Here is a 21,101-nt window from a genome sequence, read left to right on the forward strand (position 1 = left end):
AGATGTATAGTTCTCTTTTTTTCACCAGTATCTATACATCTTGTTGCTAATATTAGGATCTCAGGTAGATTATTGTCACTCAGCTTGAAAACCCATATGAATTTCATCCTTTTCATCCTTGTTTTTTTTTTTCTTTTGAAATTACATCACACGCTTTATTTACATTTTAAGCATTTCGCTGTTAGATCTCAATTGTATCACCTTTCAGTTACATTAAGTACTATTCACACAACAAATATAACCATATAACAAATAGAAATGGGTCCCCAAATACATCAAATGTGCAGCAAATGTGCACCTCAACATTTTTGATATCAAGACTTTCCTAGAAATGTCTACCAAGGCTTTAATAATGTGTCATGGCAAATTTCACTGATTACCTAGCAACATGGTTTCTAAATGATCTCAAAGATATACTTGGCATTTCTGTCCTGCAATTTCCTTCCACCTCTAGGTCAATTAATATACCAATATGGATACATCTGCTATAAGCTAATATTAACTCTACATTATCTCACTTGCTTTCTCACTGTAACCAAGTGATCAGACCACCTGATTGCATTATTTAATCACAATAATCTGCAGCCTCAGCATCACTATGCACAGCTATTAAGCACCATTATGCTGCATACTGGACACATACATGTTACTATGAGGCGATTTGAGTGTGTACTGTAAAACATATGATGTACCTCCAACATGTTGTAGATGATGTAGAGTTTGATGACCGACTGTCCTCTGATCAGGTGGTACATCATGGAGTAATCTACATAATGCATCATGGAGAAGCACAGCACCAGGATCAGGCCCTTCAGCATGTCGCACACCTGTGCTGGCTGCAGCAGCCGGGACCCACTAACCAAACACACACACACAAAAACATTCACTTATAGTAACTGTATATGGTTATTTAGACACATTTCTACAACTTGTAGTGTATTTGAATGCAGTCTTGCATGCTGAGATACACAGTGCAGTATACTCTGTATATCCGCATGCACACAACATAAGCATTCAATATAGCATCTAAGTGAACAATTACATCTGTTTACACTATTACAATATACATGTATGCTGACAAACATACATTTTTTAGTGAGCTATGTATGAATTTGAAAGCATACATGCATTTACAGCACTGACACTATTTTATAAACTTCAGTGATACTGAGATCTACTGACGCACAGTGAAAGAAGCCAAGTGAGGAGGGAGCTGTCTGAGGATTCATTACAAGAACAGATGAACAGTATCACTGACTAATGCTGCTGCTCACGAAAGATCTCTGCTATTCATCTCATGCAAGGAAAACAGGAGAACAACACATACAGGGATAAATAGTCCATTTCTGTTCAAAATTAGATATTCCACACAAGGGGAATGGGAACATGCAATGATAACACAAAAACACATTATGAAATATTGAAGTTAGTATCTGCTTTATACTAAAAAATCTAATTCATAAGATCACCATTTATATTTAATATCTCTCTGTTTGGGCTCTATGTTTCTTTATTAAATCTGTTCTTATATGATTAAATTCTTATCTGCCAAACATCCCACAGTGCATCTAAAAAAATCATACCATTTTGAGCATGGAAAATCTATCCTTTTTTTTTGGTAAATATCTCACCTGCATCACAAAAATAGGAACAGCATTTTGGACAGAAATGTTTCTAATGGAGTTGGGTGAATTGATGGAGGAAAAACACACTGGCTAAGCTGTCGCATAATGCCGGAACAACAAAGCATGTCTTCTACGGGTAATAACTTGTGTTTCAAACATGTGAAGCTTTATAATTAATGGCAGTGGTTGTCAGTGGCAGCTTGGGAGCATGTTAAGAGGAGGGCTGACAAATCCATAGGGCCGATTATTTAGTATTTACTATGACAGGGATAACTGGGAACAGCCAGAGAGCTTAATTCCAATATATTTGCCATGGCAGCTCTGTGACTGGTCTACATGTCTGCACCCACTTTCTAACTACAGCATTAAAAATATCTTTCATCTACTCACCACACAGGCTGCCTTGTTAACAAATTCAGTATTATATATATATATATTCAATAATATTCGGGTTTTCATGAAGGGAAAGGTGACTTCTGATGTGTTACAATAACTTTCACAGTGCTGTTTCATGTTAAAGACTATTCTACAGATACTGCTGTCAAATTTCCCATGAAATCACTATAAACAACACACACACTAATCCTGGACCAACTCACTAATGCACAAGACACAGCAGAACAACAATGAACTACTCTAGCAGCCACCATTACCTTAATTAACTTAAGCGACTGTTGATTAATCTTGCGTCGTGTCAACAGTGCTCCCCCTTACTTTACACTTTTTTTTTTTAAAACAACAAAAAAAAACACACAAGAAAGGAAAAGAGATCATATTTCAGATGGAAGAGGTGGTTATCTGATATCTGAAGTATTTTAAGAGCTGACTCCAACCTGAGAAAAAAAAAAAGAAGAAAAAAAGGCCTGTGTTGGAGAAGATGTGTAAATTAGCTTAATCAAGGGTCTCACTGTCGGCTGAATCTATGAGCAGCTGAGCGCAGAGCTGCGAAGAGAACAGGATGAAATGAAGATATGGGCCTTTTTTTGTCCGAAGCATAAAAGACAGTGATTGCCATCGTATGAATTGGAAGAAAAGAATGGTTGGAGTTTACTTTGAATGTACCATTTATTTCCTGTAATTATGATGAGTTGACCCTAGTTTAAAATCATTAACCCTTAGTGTTTTCTTTTATACAGTATCTATGCTAATCACAAAAAGAGAAGATGCAGATAAAATGGGCTATAATCAAATATCATTAAGATTCCCCCCGAGTTCCTTTAGTTTGCTTTCCTGCTGCTATGACTCCATCCAGTGGTCAAAATATTCATGTATTCCCCTTTTTTGATATTTATCACTTGATTTAAATGCTTTTGTTCACTAATTAATTAACAGCAGTAACTAAGAGTAGATAAATATATAAATAAAAAGGTATAAACGTGTTCTCTCCTAGATTAAAGGAAGTGTAACAGAAGATAAAAGAGTGAGGGGTGTATAAAACGGAATAGTAATGGGGTAAAAAAATAATTAAATCAGATATATGAGATATTTGAGATGTGTATACAAAAATGTGAATATATGTATGTATTTTCTTTCATTATTATTTAATTTTTTAAATTTTTCCATGTTCATAGAGCAGTTACTATACACACGGTGGTATACAAACATGTGAAAAGTTTATAAAAACACTGTGGCAAAAAAAACAAATTAGTAGTAATTCCTGGAGGCCAAGAAAAACCCCCCCAAAGATATTTAATTTAAAATGATATAAAATTGAGAACTTTGACATTTTTGCTGAGTAAAAAACTGAAATGATCAATTGATTAATTGTCAATTAACTCATCAATAATGGATTCATTATTTCAGCTCTAATCAACACTATTACACTTCCCTACAAAAAAAGAAAAACACATGTTGGTAAATATCTGCTTTAGTATTCAGATGGTTAAGGTACAAACACAGAGCGACCTCCTCTCACTGTATCTTCTCCTCAACATGTGAAAACACACATTTTTGCTCTCTGGATGCAAAACTGCTAGCAGCAGTGCTCAGTATCTCCGGTCTAAAAGCATTATCTCCATAACACACATGAATATTATGTTTTGGTGCAGTCGGCTATCGTGCTGCATTCCAAGTAGCCGTCTCTATGTGCCATTCCATACTGTATTACCCTAGCAGTATGCATTAAGCAAGAGGGAGCTTTCTGATGTAAAACCTTGTTACAGAAGAAGAAAATATCTGTTTTGCTTCTGTGGAGCAGCTGGGGATATCTGTACAAGGGAAGGTGAATAATCAGAGTTTTTCCTTCTTTTATAATACTGCTGAGAAATATTCTTCAAGTCAAGGCTACAGAGCTCCAAACTGCTCCAGAAGAGCTGCTCAGCGATGTTATTAGGCAGCCCTCCAGTTTGAGCATGTGCAGCTGTGTCACTGACAAGCAACATGGGGATGAGAATGAGCACGCATGCTCAGCAAATCTCCCTGGATGGGTTTGAAAAAAAAATAAAAATAAAAAATAAAAAAATCGAGGAACCAACATGGCTGCTGTGGCTTCGACAATTAAACATCACGTGCTTTGGGGCCAAGCTCTACATATTAACAGACACGACGATGGAGATGAGGAGAAACTGGTGAATGAGTGTGGAGGCCAGTTCAGGACAGTGGTAATATTAATGCAGCCTCGATGGGCTCATGGGAGCGTACCTGCTTCTTCTGCAGTAGGGGCATGTGCGTGCCCTGCAGGGGGAGGAAGGGAAGGGCAGAATCAGACAGACAGTGAGGCGGGCATGAGGACAGGGGGGGGGGTGCCCATTGGTTGGTTTAGGTGTTTATACCCTGAAGCTGTTTGCTTACTGCACAGCTATTCAATTTTTCTTTTTTTAATGATTCATAGAGTACTGGGTTGTGTAAACATGTGTTTAGAGTGGAAATACTCACTGTGTATATCAAAAGATTATATACTACAACATAAGAGTATAAAACCATATGTGAAGTTGTGACCTGACAGAAAGATACACAGAGCTGGGCTTAAACTACCAGTATGGTTTTGTAATATTCTATCCAATAGATTTAAACACTTTGCAGACCTGAATGGGAAAATTGAAACACCTGATATAATGATGGGCAAGAGATCAACACAGAGGTAGACGACTAATAAGCCAAACCTTGAAACAGTAGCTGATATACAAGCAGTATATCAGAATGAGCAAAAAGGCCTAATCTTAAATTTATATAATAGATTAAACCATTTCTTATTTACAAAAACCGTGTATAGAAACTATACAATCAAATCATGCCTTTATATCTCGCATTTTCTGTTAAAAGTAGTAACTAATGTTTGAAAGGAGGACATACAAACATACTTTGCAAGGCCTTTTCATGCAGGTTTCATAATGTTTCAATGTTTCAGACTGTTCAACAACATTTAAAAAGGAAGAAGGCAAGTGTTGCATTTATTTTTAGACAAATCATGCTCATGTACCAAACCAAAACAATCTGAACACAAGTTTTACAATAGGGTCGTATGTATGAATGCATTTGTGTGAGCACCTATATTATATTTAGTTCATCTGATGTATATGTAGAGCTACATTTTTATCTTTTCTTATATGTACCAGTCAGGTTGCACATTTAATCATACATGATTTTGACTCCCACAGTAGATTCAACAGTCTCTATTTTTGACACGTTGTATTCAGTTAATCCTTACATACCGTTCAGGGTCAAATACTCTAATATAAGGAAATCAGAACAGACTTGACCTATAATCTATAACGTCTATCTCTTGTGCTGACACTCACAGGCAGCCATTCAGTCTCCTTCCCTCTGTGCTGTTTGTGTATATTTAGGATGGTGTTATATAAATTTAGGTAACAAAAAATAGCATAGTAATAGTTACTGAATGAGAGGTTAGTGCCATTCCTTCTATTAAATTGACATGAAATGTAATTTTCAACATTTTACAGATCAAAGCTGAGCCACAATGGACACAATGTGTGTGTGTGTGTGTGTGTGTGTGTGTGTGTGTGTGTGTGTGTGTGTGTGTGTGTGTGTGTGTGTGTGTGTGTGTGTGTGTGTGTGTGTGTGTGTGTACATGTGTGGGCTCTGACCTGAAGCCACAGCATGGCAGGGTGAGGAGGCGGAGCAGGGCCAGCAGCACCCTTAGGGGCAGCAGAGTGAAGACGTACAGGAAGGCATCCACGCACAAGAAGAAGCCGAATGTCATCAGCTGTAAAAGTTACACACAAACACATCTGAGTCATACAATAATCTTCAGTGTAAATAATAGTGAGTAGGGATCACATCCACCCGCCTTTAAAAATGTGTAATATAGAAAGATTTTTCCATGCTGAACAACAACCCTGAGTAAAATATTAGGTAGTTAATTGAGGTACAACTTTCACTGAATAAAACTAATTTTGTTTTTCAAGCACTGTACATTAAAATTAAAATAAAGAGAGAGAAACTAAACATTTTTGAGTAATTCTCTTTCTCATGTCTCGTTTGCATCTGAAGAAAAGCCAGCCAAAAGCTAATAATCACTAAAAGAAATTAGATTGTCAGTGTAAACAATACAGTGAGTAAGCATTACATCCACCTAACTTTAAAAATGTACAATATTATAGGTAACTGAGTAAACTGGTTTTAAATTTCAATCACTATACATTAAAATAAACATAAAACTAGATCATCATCTGGAGAGAAACACTATAGGCTCATCAAATCAACACACTTCCAACTCTAACATTTTTTGAGTCATTCACCTATTTTGTGTCACTTTGAGTAGAAGAAGAAAAGCCAGCCGAAAGCCACTTAAACCACTAAAAAAAAGGTTCAGGCCTAAAATCAGTTAAGCAGCAGGCACATACCTTCACATTTTCCCATATTTGATAAGCCATTTCCTTGACATTTTTAGAAGGAATATTCTAAGAGCAGTACATTAAAAAAAAGCATCTGATGTCCTCTGACACCCACTGCTAACTGAGAAAACATGACAGCACTGAGCTGTAGTATTGGGTAGAAGCTGGTGGGAGGGTTTGTCTCTCATTGGTAGATGCTGTGTGACTTTTCTTGGGGGCCTTGTCAGGTATCCACAAAGTTGGTTAGTGCTGCTTAACATAGTCAAGGCACTGAGTTCTCTTATGTTTACACACATTCCTCTCCTGCCCCACGGCCGAGGGGGAAAACCGAGCCAGAAAGAGCGACGTGAACCTGGGCTCACTTGTTAGGACTTCATTTATGCTGAGAAATGGAGTCTATGTAACTCTGAAAATAGATTAAGATCTGTACCCCATATATAAACATAAAGCCTAAATAGCTGATTTATGCTTTTTAATGCATCACATGCAACATTATTTTAAACAGGTCAGAGGTTTATATTTATATTTATCATTGTGTGTGTCTGTTTTGTGTGGACTGCTGTAATATGTTTTTACATCTTTTATATTATCTCTAGTAAAGCACTTTGTGACATTAGTCTGTGAAAAGTGCTATATAAATATAATGTATTGTTATTATCATTATTATTATTATTATTATTATTATTATTATTATTATTATTATTATTATACAATAAAGATATGATAATTAACAAGAGGTGATGTAAAACGCTGATTCCTGAAAAGAGACTGCATTAAGTTTGATGCACTTCAGATGAACTCCAACGCTGCCACCTGCTGGCTCATGAGAAGAACAACAAAAATAAACTCTACAGCACGTGGCAAAACAAATGCTGTTTTACACACTGCTGCTTCACAAACATATATTATTAATATAAAAAAATAATATGTGTATGATGTAGGTGGAGTTGGGTCTGCCCCTAATGATTACTGTCATTATTAATTCATCTTTATATGACTTTCTAAATAATTAGTCATCGAATAAATTAAATTAAAGATAATGATCAATATAAACTTTAACCAAGTCTAAATTTATGTTTTAAAGCTGCAATCAAACCATGCGTAAATAAAGTAAAGTAAAGTAAAGTAAAGAAAAGAAAAACAAAACAAAACAAAACAACACAAAAGGAAAGGAAAGAAAACAAAAGAAAACAAATAGTTAATTTAAAACAGTGATTGGATTTATTTTTGTGGTCTATAATATAATAATATGACAATATGGCTGTGCCTTGTGTCTGCTGTTATATGAATGACCAAAGGGAGATAACTGAGGTTAAAAGGAGGTTATTTTATTTTATTTACACAGACTATGTGTAAATAAAAGAAAATTAAAAGAAAAAAAAGAAGAAAAAAAAAGAAAACCTATAGCTTTTCATTTGTGAAGCTAAATGTAAAAAGTAATGGGATATTTTTTGTGGTATACAATAATAATATGGCCATGTCTTGTATGTGCTGTTTTATGAATGACCAGACAGAGATAACTGAGGTTTAAAGGGGGCGGCAGCATTCAGGGCTTATATTATACCGTACCTTCTCAAGCTCCTTGGGAATACGCATGCATGTGTAAACTCTCTCCCTGCGTTCGGTGTACTTTGCCTCATTGTGCTCCAGGAAGTAGCCTCTTGTGAGCTCTGTGCAAATGAAGCGTGTCAACGACGGATCTGGAACAACGTGGGAGCAAAAACAGTGTTAGCACAAGGCCATTGTCTGCAACAATTACAACACACCGCTATCGACACAATGAGAGCGCCAACCTTTTGGAGAGTAACACCGCAAAGTGAAAGAGGAGGAAACTTCTCTGGACGATGGAAACTGGAGGACTGGCAATATTCTTAACTCACTGTTTGATTCAGTGCATAAAGCTGAGCATGCTTCGTGAAGTTCTGTATGTATATCCTGCCTCACCTGATCCTCTGTAATGAGAGACAGTTAAGTTACATAGAGCGGTTTTTAACTTCAACATGGACTTTCTCCACTCCTCTACTCTACTCCACTACTGATATCACAATGCAGTCACTGTTGCCTTGTAACACACTGTACCTTTGAATCAAGAGAGGAATGTCGCTTATTTAAGGGCATTTCAAAATAAAACTCTGATTAGATTATGGTGCAGGTTAAACTTAGAAACTCTTTAAATTAAAATGAAGGTTCATAAAAAAAACTCGGGATACATAACTAAAAACAAATTTTTAGTTGCTTTCCCTTCTTTCTGCAGTCGCTGTTGTCTGTGTTGAACCGTCTCAGGCTGTCATTACCCTAAATGCCCCCCATACTGTCTGCAGATATTTTCCACTTGACTTCAACCTGTGAGAACCTGTCAAACATGTCACACTTCATGAGCTCAACACAGAGTTGAGTACGCTGTGCATTCAGCATCTCGTGACCTAACGGTGTAGTGTTGGCTGAACTTTGCAACAGTTTTGCTGTGAAAGTCACACAGAGCGGAGGGTTCAAGTAATTTCGTATCCACAAGCATGCCTTTATTTATTTCTTTAGTGTTGTTTTCCTGGTGTGTACCCAACTTAATATGAATGGATGAATGCCTTTATTGTTATTGCATGTTCATATACAATGACATTTGCTATCTCTCATAAAAGAAAACTGTTTCCATTCACTCTGCTCAAACATACACTCACATAAAATAGAATAACGGTTAAATAAATGAACAATGTGCAGGCTCAGTGTGTGTGTGGGGCCCATAAAGTATGCTTATGGGTAACACACACACCCGATCTATGACCCAGTTAGGACTTTTAGCTACATAATGATTTGATAAGGTGAAAAATGTTGATAAATGTGCTTTCACCGTGCAGAAGATTGTGGCCTGTCAGTCTCACAAACTGACAGCTAGGACCGCTACTAACGATTATTCTCATTATCATTTAATATGTTGATTATTTCCTTCAGAAAATGGTGAAATATGTCGATCACTGTTTCCCAAATCGCAATATGCACCCTAAAATGTCTTCTTCTGTCCTTACCAACAGTCCACCACCTAAATACAGAAAATATTCTATATATTTAAGAAGCAGAAACCAGAGAACATTAACATTTTTCTTCTAAATATTACTCAAACTAATTAATCAATTTTCAAAATAGCTGTAGTTTGATAAATTTGCTTTCAGTTATTTGGTCCTTAAAAGTTCAGAAAATGCTGAAATATGTCGATCGCTGTTTCCCAAAGCGCGAGATGCAACCTACAGTCCACAAACCAAATATATTCAGTGAATTATTATACAGGGCTAAAGAAACCAGTAAATATTCAATATATTTAAGAAGCTGGAACCAGAGAAATGTTATTTGTTGCTCAAACTAATTAATCGATTTCAATATAATTGTGGTTTAACTATTGTTGCAGCTCTAGTGTCAACAACATATTGGTGAGATGCCACAACAGTAGGGCTGCAACTAACTATTGCTTTCATTAATGATAAATCTGCTGTTTATTTTCTCCATAAATCAATTTGTTAATAAAATATCTAACATGCCTGTTCCAGCCAACAGACAATAACCCAGATATATTCATATATAATATATATTCATCATATAAGAGAAAGAAGGAGAGGCAGGAACCAGGATGGTATCTTAGGAGTTTTGCTTAAAAGTGACCAAAACAAGAGACTGATTGCCAAAAACATGGTTTCAGGCCTACACACTTTTTTGCTATATCAACTATTAAAATGCATGACCCTAACAAAATGGTATACAGGCACCAATATGGTGATAAAGTGTGATAAAAACAACTGCAGTGGCAAAATGTCTTAAAAGGATGGCTTCACAAATGTTCAATCTGTCTTTAAACAACAGTCAGGTGTCCAAATCAACACTGAAACAGGTTTGCTGTAATCATTCCTCCTGTTCATACTGACCATTAGAGGATGTTTTCATAATGCATATACAATGTAAGGGATGTGGGACACAATCCACAACTCTTCTTCTGTGCAAAACTGTATTTAAAAGGTTATCTGAAGCTAATATGATGCTTCAGTCATAAAAAATAGTCAAATTAAGTAGATATTGTAGGAGCCATTTCTATGTCAATGTGTGGAAGGTACCAAATTGGGCCAGTAGGTGTCCTCATGGTGATGGGTGTACATTTCTGTATAGGTGGGAACTTTCTGACAGGTGTCAGGTGTTGCTAGACGGAGGAGCACACAGTTTTTCGACCGCTCCGGTCTCCGTCACGTTTGTCTTGTTGTCTGTGGCACAGCTGAATGAACTTTATATGCACTGGCAATGGATACTTGCATGTCATTGAATATCCAGGAAACTGTGAGAAATAAAATACGCATTAAATCAAGAAGGAAATCAGCAAGCTGTTTGTTTCACTAGACACAAGTTATAGTCGTGCAGTAGCCAGCGCGTCGACTACTCTTAGCCTGTCTATGCAGCCTCTCAGTGGCTTTAAGTTTTAGATTTAGCCGCTACATTCAAGTCGAAAAACTGCTTAATGATGCCGGAACGGCACTAGAGGTAGCAGACGATGCTGTAGTTTCCAGCTGATAGGATCCTGGAAAGCGGACATCAGCGTTAATATTGGACACTGTATTTACCTGAAAGTCCACCTGTGTGCATACTGCTGTCTGCGAGAGGACGCCGGTAAGCCGGCCATAGGCAGCTAACGCTGTCAGCATCCACCACCTTTCTGTGGAGCCGGGCCATGCCAGCGTGAGGACACCGGGAGTCTATCTTCAAACGCCGGCGGCACAGGAGTCATTCACCGGGATCATCATGGCGCCCACCGTGAGTAGTAGCGCTACAAATTTATGAATGGCCATTCATGTTTAAGTGCACAGTTGTTCGCTACATACAATCGGGGCTTAAATCCAATGCATTGGTGGTCTAAGGGGAGGACAATTAACTTCATGAACTTTGCGCGTGTGGGGAAATCATTATGGATGCGCGTGAACTTGAGAGTGAGCCAGCTGAGGCTATTGCGCAATCGGCTGAGACGAACATCAATACTAATGGCGTTGGTACGCAAAAGGACAAACCAAAACGTGTTGTAACTCTAACTGTTAAAGCTTTTGCTGAAAAGTGTGATAGGTTACAAGCTACTAGGAAAGCTAAGCTAAATAAAGCAGGTAATTGAAGAGGAAAAATGAAGGTGCTTATGCAAAGCAAAGACAAAGTAAAGGTTCAAGGTGCTCTTGATGATCTTGTCAATTTGTGTGATGAAGCCAAAGGTATTCATGATTCTTTGATGTGTATTTTACCTGATGATGAAAAAGAAAAACACAACATATGGTTCAAAGCAAAAATGATATCCAATAATGAATGTATTTCTCATGTGAAAAAATGGGTTTCATGTGCTGAACTAACTTTAAAGGGTGATGATGATGATGTTGAGGATGATGATGACGATGATGATGATGATGTGAATCCCGAGGACAGTATTTCAAATGTGGCTAGCAAACACTCAAGCAGAAAAAGCTCACATAGTGGAAAATCAAGCACTACTTCCTCTGCAAGAATTAAAGCAGAGGTTGAAAGAGCTGAGTTGCTTGCTCTTGTGGCAGCTTTACAGAAAATGCATGCTTTGGAGGAACAAGAGCAACAGCTTAAAAGGAAAAAGGAACAACTCGAGCTGGAAGCAAAGCTAGCTGCATCTGCTGCTAAATTAGCAGTGCTACAGGCCGCTGGCACTCAAAGTGGTTCTAAAGCGTCATCAAATGCAATGAACTCCTACCTGGACAAGCAAAAAAAGGCAACAGCTTCTAATAGTCTCAACCCAATGGCAAAAGAGTACAGACCTGTAAAGCAGAGCAAACGACAGCCAAAGAATTGGTCATTGCCAACATATGCCCCTCCACAAATTGCTATGCTATCACAGGAGGCTAGTCAGTCATGCACAGCTCAATTGGATGCATTTTCACAGCCTTTGGAACCCACACTGTTAGTCCCTCAGTCAAAGGATGAAGGGCAATTTGGAAACATCTGTGCCATAATGGAAAGACAGAATGAAATAACAGCAGCTCTTGTACATCAGCAACGTTTAATGTTATTACCGGCACGTGATATTCCAATATTTGATGGGGATCCTCTTCAATACATTTCCTTTAAGCGAGCATTTGAGCAAGGAGTGGAGGAGAAGGTCAGCAGAGGTGATTGCTTGTATTATCTCGAACAGTTCACCAGAGGGCAGCCAAGGGAACTGGTTCGGAGCTGCCAGCATATGGCTCCAGAGTATGGCTTTGCTCAAGCAAAACGGCTGCTTCAAGAACACTTTGGCAATGAGTACAAGATCGCCACTGCATACATTGAAAAGGTGTTGGCTTGGACTGCAATAAAGGCAGAGGATGTAAATGCATTACAAGCTTACTCTCTTTTTCTGCGTTCTTGTTGTAATGTTATGGATAAGCAGCATTACATGAGGGAATTGTACATTCCAAGTACCATGAGAGCTGTCATGTCTAAGCTGCCATTTAAGCTGAGAGAGCGATGGAGGACTGTTGCACATGACATACTGGAAGCATCTGAACATAGAGCTGTTTTCAAGGATCTGGTTGCGTTCATTGAAAAACATGTCCGAATACTATCTGACCCTCTATTTGGTGACATTCGGGATGCACCTTCTGGACCATCTACTTCTAAGGTCAGCAATAGGATGAAGTCACAACCAGTGAGTAAGATGAGAGGAAAAAGTTTTGCTACCACCATTGCACCAGTGCAATCAGTGGAGAACTCCAGAGGCTTAAAGGTAGATTCACTTGCACATGGCTCTGTAGTGAAGTCAACTTGTGTGTTTTGTTATGGAAGTCACTTATTGGAAGGATGTCAGCAGTTTGAAAGGAAGAAACATAGAGACAAAATAAGCTTTCTAATGGAAAAGGAGCTTTGCTTCGGCTGTCTAGGTGCTGGGCACAGGAGTCAAGACTGTGACAAGCGTTTGACCTGCAGAGTTTGTAGTCAAACCCACCCCAGTGTGCTTCATATTGACAAAAGGGACAGAGGTAACACAAACACAAAGTATTCCAAGGAGCCTGTATGCAACATCACAGCATCTCATAAAACTTGTGGTCATACAGGGGCTGGAGACGATCGCTGTCTTCTTTCCATTCTCCCAGTCCAAGTTAAATCCATCAAGGGAGACCGTATCATAAACACGTATGCATTTTTGGATCCTGGCAGTACAGCCACCTTTTGTTCAGAACATCTTATGCAAAGGCTCAATCTTGCTGGTAGGCGAACCAATTTTTTCCTACAAACTATGGGACAGGAAAGGGTTGTCCCAGCATATTCACTATCTGGCGTGGAAATAGCTGGTTTGGAGACTAACCTTTTCTATAAACTTCCTGAAGTACTCACCCAGAGGAAGATGCCTGTAAACATGGACAACATTGTGACGGAAGAGGATCTGGCAAAGTGGTCCTACCTTGCAAAGGTAAAAATTCCCAGCATAAAGGCTAATGTGGATTTGTTGATTGGAAGCAACGTTCCCAAGATGTTGGAACCTTGGGAGGTCGTAAATAGCCAAGGGGAAGGCCCGTATGCTATAAGAACAGCACTGGGATGGGTTATTAATGGCACTTTGCAAGGAAACGGCAGCAGCTTGGAAGCTGAGGTCCCGTCAGTGGTTGTCAACAGGATTTCTGTGAGCAGACTGGAAAAAATGCTGAGTGAGCAGTACAACCATGACTTTAATGAGAGAGCTACAGAGGAAAAGGGGCTCTCAAGGGAGGACATGAGGTTCATGGAGATTGCTGAAAAGGGTCATTACAGCTTGAAGTTGCCCTTTAAGAAGGATGATGTGTCTCTGCGCAACAACTTTTCCGTCGTGAAACAAAGGTCACTTGGTCTGAAAAGGAAGTTCCTAAGAAATGAGCAGTTTTATGAGGAGTATAAAACATGCCTCAACAGGATCTCGACTATCAGAGGAGCCACTAGAACTGCACAATGGCGGTATGTGAGCTCTAAGGAAAATCCTGCTGATGTTGCATCGAGAGGAATGAGAGTTGGAGATTTCATTCATGACCATAGGTGGATTGAGGGTCCAAAGTTCTTGTATGAACCAGAAGAGGACTGGTCAGCAAACATGGTAGAGACTGCGATAGCAGCAGATGACATTGAGGTCAAGAAGGAAGCCATGGTGAATGTCATCAATGTGGAGGGTTCACCTGATGCCACTGGGCGGCTAATGGCCTACTTCTCAAGTTGGATGAAGCTCAAGGTATCTGTTGCCTGGTTCCTTGAGCTGAAAGGCATTTTGCTGGGAAGATGTCGCAGGAAGAGTGAGGCAGAGGCATCCAATACCAGCAAGCTAAAATCAGACAGGCCAAAGGGACAAGCTTTGTCAGCGAAGGATCTTTTGGAGGCCGAGCTTGCCATCATTCAGTACTGCCAGCAACAAAGATTTGGAGAAGAGATTGCTGCGCTGTCATCTGGGAAAGCTACTGTGAGCAGACACAGTGTTCTCTACAGGTTGGACCCATATTTGGATAATGGGCTTCTGAGAGTTGGAGGACGGTTGACTAAGGGCTCTCTGCCAGAAGAAACTAAGCATCCACTTCTCCTCTCCAAGGATCAACATGTTGCTACTCTCATCCTAAGGCACATTCACAGGCAGCTTGGCCATAGTGGGCGCAATCACACGCTGTCCACACTGAGAAGGAATTACTGGGTCACAAGTGCCAACTCAGCGGTGAGAAAGGTCATAACAGAGTGTGGTTTCTGCAGGAGGTATAATGGAAGAATGGGGGAGCAAAAAATGGCAGATTTGCCAAAGGAAAGGATTCTTCCTGATTATCCACCATTTACCAACGTTGGCATTGACTATTTCGGACCAATTGTTGTGAGCAAAGGACGAGGCACAGTCAAACGCTATGGTGTGGTTTTCACCTGTTTAACCAGCAGAGCGGTCCATTTGGAGGTGGCTAACTCTTTGGATACAGATGCATGTATCAATGCCCTGCGTCGTTTCATCTGCAGGAGAGGTCAAGTTGCTCATATTCAGTCCGACAATGCAACCAACTTCATTGGAGCAGAGAGAGAGCTAAGGGAGGCACTCGCATCGTTGAATCATGCACAAATCCAAGGAGCTTTGCGGAAGGATGGAGTTAATTGGAGGTTCAATCCTCCAGCAGGTTCACATCATGGTGGAGTCTGGGAGCGTGTAATCCGCATGGTGAGAAGGATTCTGAGTTCAGTGCTTCAACAGCAGAGACTGGATGACGATGGACTTCAAACAGTAATGTGTGAAGCTGAAGCCATCTTAAACGACCGGCCCATCACCAAACTCTCAGATGATCCAAACGATTTGGAGCCGCTCACTCCCAATCATATCTTGCTCATGAAAGGAAGACCATCCCTACCACCTGGATTGTTTGAGCCACATGATCTATATGTAAAAAGAAGATGGAGACAGGTCCAGTATATATCTGACCTTTTCTGGAAACGATGGGTACGGGAATACCTACCTCTGTTGCAGGAGAGGCAAAAATGGAACCAGGAAAGGAGGAATCTTAAGCCTGGAGATATTGTGGTCATAATGGATGCTACTGCCCCACGAGGCTCCTGGCCACTAGGAAAAGTCTTGGAGGCTTTTCAGGATAAAAGGGGACTTGTGCGTTCAGTGCGTTTGCAAACAAAGTCTAGTATCATTGAACGTCCTGTGACAAAGCTTTGCTTACTTTGTGAGGTTACAGATTAGCAGGTCAACTCAGTTCCTTTGTATGTGGTACATGAAAGTATTTTGTAAAATGTGTTCATGTATTATTTTGATTATGGCTCCATGGTTTGCATTTAAAATAATTGTATGTCTGGTATCCATTACAATTAGGGGCTGGTATGTAGGAGCCATTTCTATGTCAATGTGTGGAAGGTACCAAATTGGGCCAGTAGGTGTCCTCATGGTGATGGGTGTACATTTCTGTATAGGTGGGAACTTTCTGACAGGTGTCAGGTGTTGCTAGACGGAGGAGCACACAGTTTTTCGACCGCTCCGGTCTCCGTCACGTTTGTCTTGTTGTCTGTGGCACAGCTGAATGAACTTTATATGCACTGGCAATGGATACTTGCATGTCATTGAATATCCAGGAAACTGTGAGAAATAAAATACGCATTAAATCAAGAAGGAAATCAGCAAGCTGTTTGTTTCACTAGACACAAGTTATAGTCGTGCAGTAGCCAGCGCGTCGACTACTCTTAGCCTGTCTATGCAGCCTCTCAGTGGCTTTAAGTTTTAGATTTAGCCGCTACAGATATATTGCAAGGTTACAGTCTTTTTAGTGCTAGTGTCCCTCTTTTTGTTATTATACTTCCACGACAGCTCAACAGGGAAACACAAAGAGGGAATATGAAACATGTAAAGTTAGCTTTCATGCTCACTGAAGTGCCTAAAGTTAAGCAGCAACAGGTGTTATGTCAAAGTCAGTTCCCCCTCTCAAATAATGCCCCCCCTTATTGTTAGAGCTGTGTTTTCCATAGCACCACCTCTGTTGTTTAAGTTAGGTCATCATTTCGCTGAGGCGTGGTAGAGACAACTAGTTGGGGTTAAAGTAAAAACTGTATTTAAAAGTTTATCTGAAGCTAATATATGAAGCTTCAATCATAAAAAAGTCAAATCAAGTACATATCTTGCATATATTTATATATGACTAACTCAGTGTGCTGAAGTCTCATATAAGCTTCAGATGAACTTTTAAAACACATTGTAGTTCACTTATATTGACTGTGCATTTGGAAGTGATCTTTTAATAGCCAGTATGAACAGAGAGGGATGATTACAGTGTTCATTTGGAAAACAGGACTGTTGTTTTAAGACAGACCCAACCTTTAACTTCATCAGCTCAGAGAACATACATATCTTGCAAGGTTACAGTTTTTTTAGTTTCCCCTTTTTTTGTTACTATACTTCCACCACATCTCAATAAGGGAAGATAACTGGTTGGGGTTAAAGTATGCTTTGAGGGGGGATCAGGTTAAGCAACTCAGAGTGGGGGGTGGGGGGTTGGTAAAGTTGGTAACATGCGGCGCCATGTCAAACTAAACTTTTACACATAACTACTACAGTAGCTCCAAAGTAAAGGAGAAGGATCCAAACCTAGGTTAAAGTAATGTCTGTATTGTGTCGGCCAGAGTTGTTTTGAGTTCACTGCAAGTTCAGTGAGTAAAAACAGGAGAGACTTTTCTTTTTTTTTTTTTGACTGTCAACAACAAGCTGCTCATGAGCCATTTTTTTAACTCACGCTTTAATATTACTGCTACTTTTAAACTTATTGGTGAAGGCACGACAGTCACAATGCTACACGACTTTAAAAAAAACCTTACCCTATACAGTATTTGACCCATGTTTACTGCTGAAGGTGTTATTAGCTGTGGCTAAAGCTCAGGAGTGTCATTTTTAAGGGGGGACCCGACGTTTTACCTGCTGACAGATCTCGTCGCTCCCTCCTGACAGCGCTTATATCGTAAAATCCCAGCGTCTCTGGCAGCGGGGGGGTTATGCCGATTTTGCCCGACTTGTGCAAATCATCCCACGGTCGTTTTTGTCTTTTTTTAAGCTCAATTTCTGCTTCTTTCTCTTCTGACAGCTCGGTCCCCGACAAGTCCGCCATCTTTACTTTTGGCCGTCGCGTCACCCTGCGCAACGTCACGGTGAGCAACGTCATGACCAGCGACGTTACGTCAAAGAAGTCAAAAAAACAACAACCACATCATTTAAGTTGTTGTTAATTAAAAAAATAACATAATACGATATTATTTTGAGTCTCTACAATATATAAAAAATAAGAAAAGTTTACCTTATAATGTTTTAATTGACGTGGATTATTAGAACTAATGTAATAATGGCTGTAAAAAACAACATGACACACATGAGTCACTAGTTTTCAGTGTATGCCTTATATGGATGGCATTGAGTGTATGAGTAATAAATAGCATACAATAGAATAGAATAGAATCTTTATTATCAACATACATGTACAACAAAATTGAAAGCAATCTTTAAGGTACCATAGGTAAAAATTAAAGAAGTTGCTTATAAAAGAATAAAATAAATGGATAATTAGTACTAAACTAACTTAAACACATAATACACACACAAACACAAAAGACATTCCACTCACTGCCATCAATATTGCATGATTCCCCCTAATATTACACTCAAAATTGTTGTTGCAGTTATTACAGGATCAGATTTTTGGAGCATTTAGAGTAGTTATTGCTTATCCCTGTTTTAACTGTCCTGTAACGTCTGCCTGAGGGCAACAAACAAATCAGAAAATGTTTTTACAACACTAGGAAAGTCACACCACATGGAACATGTTTCTGGATTTCTCACTTTATAGACATACATTGGCTTAACATTTAGCTTGTTCCTTTTAAATTTGTTTACTATAAATCAAAATGAGAGAACTACATGTAAAAATCTATCCAATAAATGTATTCCTTTCTAGATATTTAAAATAAAAAGGAAATTGATTGAATGATTTTTTTATTTTGTATTTCCTGGTTCAAGACTTGGCCTGAGATTAAATGGAATGTGTTATGATAAAGTCTTAACAAATACATTTCTTTTATGTGTATCTGTATGTATTTTGTGAACAAATGTATTCATATTTAGAAGGACTGAAAATGTTGGCGTGCGTCTACTACCAGTTAATTAGGTTTGAACATGGACTGGTCAGGAAGAGGCCACAGCAGGCAGCTGGCAGTGGTTTCCCCTGATGCATGAGACAATTGGCTCAAGACCATCCATAACTTCTCCAGTGCTCATTGCCCCATACACAGGGGAAGACTAACCCAACACAGCCAGCTGTCTACCAGAGCCTACTGAAATCCAGTGTGAGGGGGAACACTGTCTACCCCTCCACCTGGCCAGATCCCATCCCTCAAGCTTCATCCAGACAGGAGTGAGGGGCCAAGGCTGCTTCTAGTGAGGGAAACGCCGAGCTCCCCTGCAAAACTTGATAAAATAGATCCACTTCTGCAAGCTGAATTCAGAATGAGAAAATAAGTGAACTTTTCTTTAAAATTGGTTGAACAAAATATGAGTTTCTTGTCTCCAATGGAGATTAATGAATTAATTTATTTTTGAGTATTTTTTTGTTATTAGTGATTAAATATATCTCTATAGTCAGATTTTTCTTTTGCCGTTTCCAAATATTTTGGGATGAATCCAAAAAAATAAGACATTGCAGATTGCAACTATTTACATGTGTGCGCTATTTACATGTGTGCCCAATTAGAAATAATTGTGGTCCAGCAGGGGCCTGGACCACCTGGGCTCATGCAGAGTTGCAGCCCACCAGTGTGTTTCTCCTCACTGAACCACTGACCTATGAAAGAGAGGGAAGTCAGAGAGATATAAACAAGTCACACTATTAGTGGTTAATAAAATACAGTGATGTTTTGATCCCAAGACCTAACACCACTGATCTCAACAGCACAAGGGGCTTGATCCACAAACCCTCCATGTGTCCTGCACAGCCTCGTCAATGTTCCAAACTCCTAAGCAGATGTTTTGGAGGTCTGCACAGCAGGTTATTATTGCAAGCACAAATGTGGAACCCACCTCCAGGGTCTTGAAGAAAATGCTGCAGCACCTTGTTTTGATTTTTTCATGATGAAAATTATAGCAGTCTTGGACTCTGCTGTGCAGTGGTTCTCTATTGGGTGTTAGGATACACATTGGCTTCTCCATGCAGGGGTACCCATCCCCTACTCTGTGAGGAGACAGCTGTTGTTAGCACTATTGTGTGTGTTGTGGACTGATCCCGGGCATCCTGCGAAAGGATCTAAAAATGTACCACTACTGTCATAGACTACCTGGAGCTGGACTGAACAAAACAGCTTCATGTTTATACAGTCTCTGGAGGCAGGACCTGCAGGGGCCTTGATCCTTATGGCACCCGTCAATTGAGCCCACACAGGTTTTAAAGGCATCTTGCTGTGCTAGTGCAGCAAAGCCTTTCCGACCTCATCCAGCGCTTCAAGCTGGGATAAATGGATGCAGAACTTATTCTTGTCCACTATCTTCTGTGCCTCTTTAAGGACAACATAGCTGATATTTGACACAGCAAAGGCAAACCACACTATAGGATGACCCATGAGCCAGCCATTAAAAGGAGATAAGAATCTCCAGCGCAGGTTCCAGCCATAGGTCTTGTTGGTGCATACCAGTGCTATAAACATTTTTACAGCACCCTGTGTGACTTGGAAATCCATCCTCAGGTCATCCTCACCATCAAAGTACAACTAGAGTAATGGTACTTAAGTGTTCACCACAGCATAACAAATATGTGATGTCTGGAAAGACAGAATAAAATCAATATGATGCCACTGACACAGTTTGATTCTGTGACACAAGCACAGTGGTCATTACTACCTGCTTTCATTTCATTTTTGAAATCAGAAAGTGATGTATTGTAGCCTTGTGTCAGTGGGATAATAAATAAATGTCACCACCTTTTGAATAATAGGTGAACTATATCACATTACTTTCATTTAACAGACACTTTTATTCAAAGTGACTTACAATCAGGGTTTGACAGCATCTACCCACCCACCAAATGCGGGTAGAATTCGGCAGTGGCAAGTAACACAGTCAGGATATAAATCTCGCTCTCTCTCCTAGACACACACACACACACACACACAAACACACACACACACACACACACACACACACACACACACACAC

At 39.5% G+C, this 21,101-nt stretch overlaps 1 protein-coding gene across 1 annotated transcript in view; it reads right to left on the reverse strand.

The window, feature by feature from the left end:
* The window catches only part of tapt1a (transmembrane anterior posterior transformation 1a), a 33,507-nt gene extending 15,492 nt beyond the window's left edge, over window positions 1-18,015 (reverse strand). The window contains exons 1-4 of the mRNA XM_062425390.1: window positions 17,826-18,015; window positions 7,991-8,121; window positions 5,672-5,790; window positions 693-855 (exon numbers count right to left, since the gene is read on the reverse strand). Coding sequence (XP_062281374.1) covers window positions 693-855; window positions 5,672-5,790; window positions 7,991-8,121; window positions 17,826-18,015 — 603 coding nt within the window. The remainder of the gene's footprint in view (window positions 1-692; window positions 856-5,671; window positions 5,791-7,990; window positions 8,122-17,825) is intronic.
* Between the last annotated feature and the right edge of the window lie 3,086 nt (window positions 18,016-21,101).

The sequence above is a fragment of the Scomber scombrus genome, chromosome 9, assembly GCF_963691925.1.
Source record: "Scomber scombrus chromosome 9, fScoSco1.1, whole genome shotgun sequence".
Taxonomy (NCBI): Eukaryota; Metazoa; Chordata; class Actinopteri; order Scombriformes; family Scombridae; genus Scomber; species Scomber scombrus.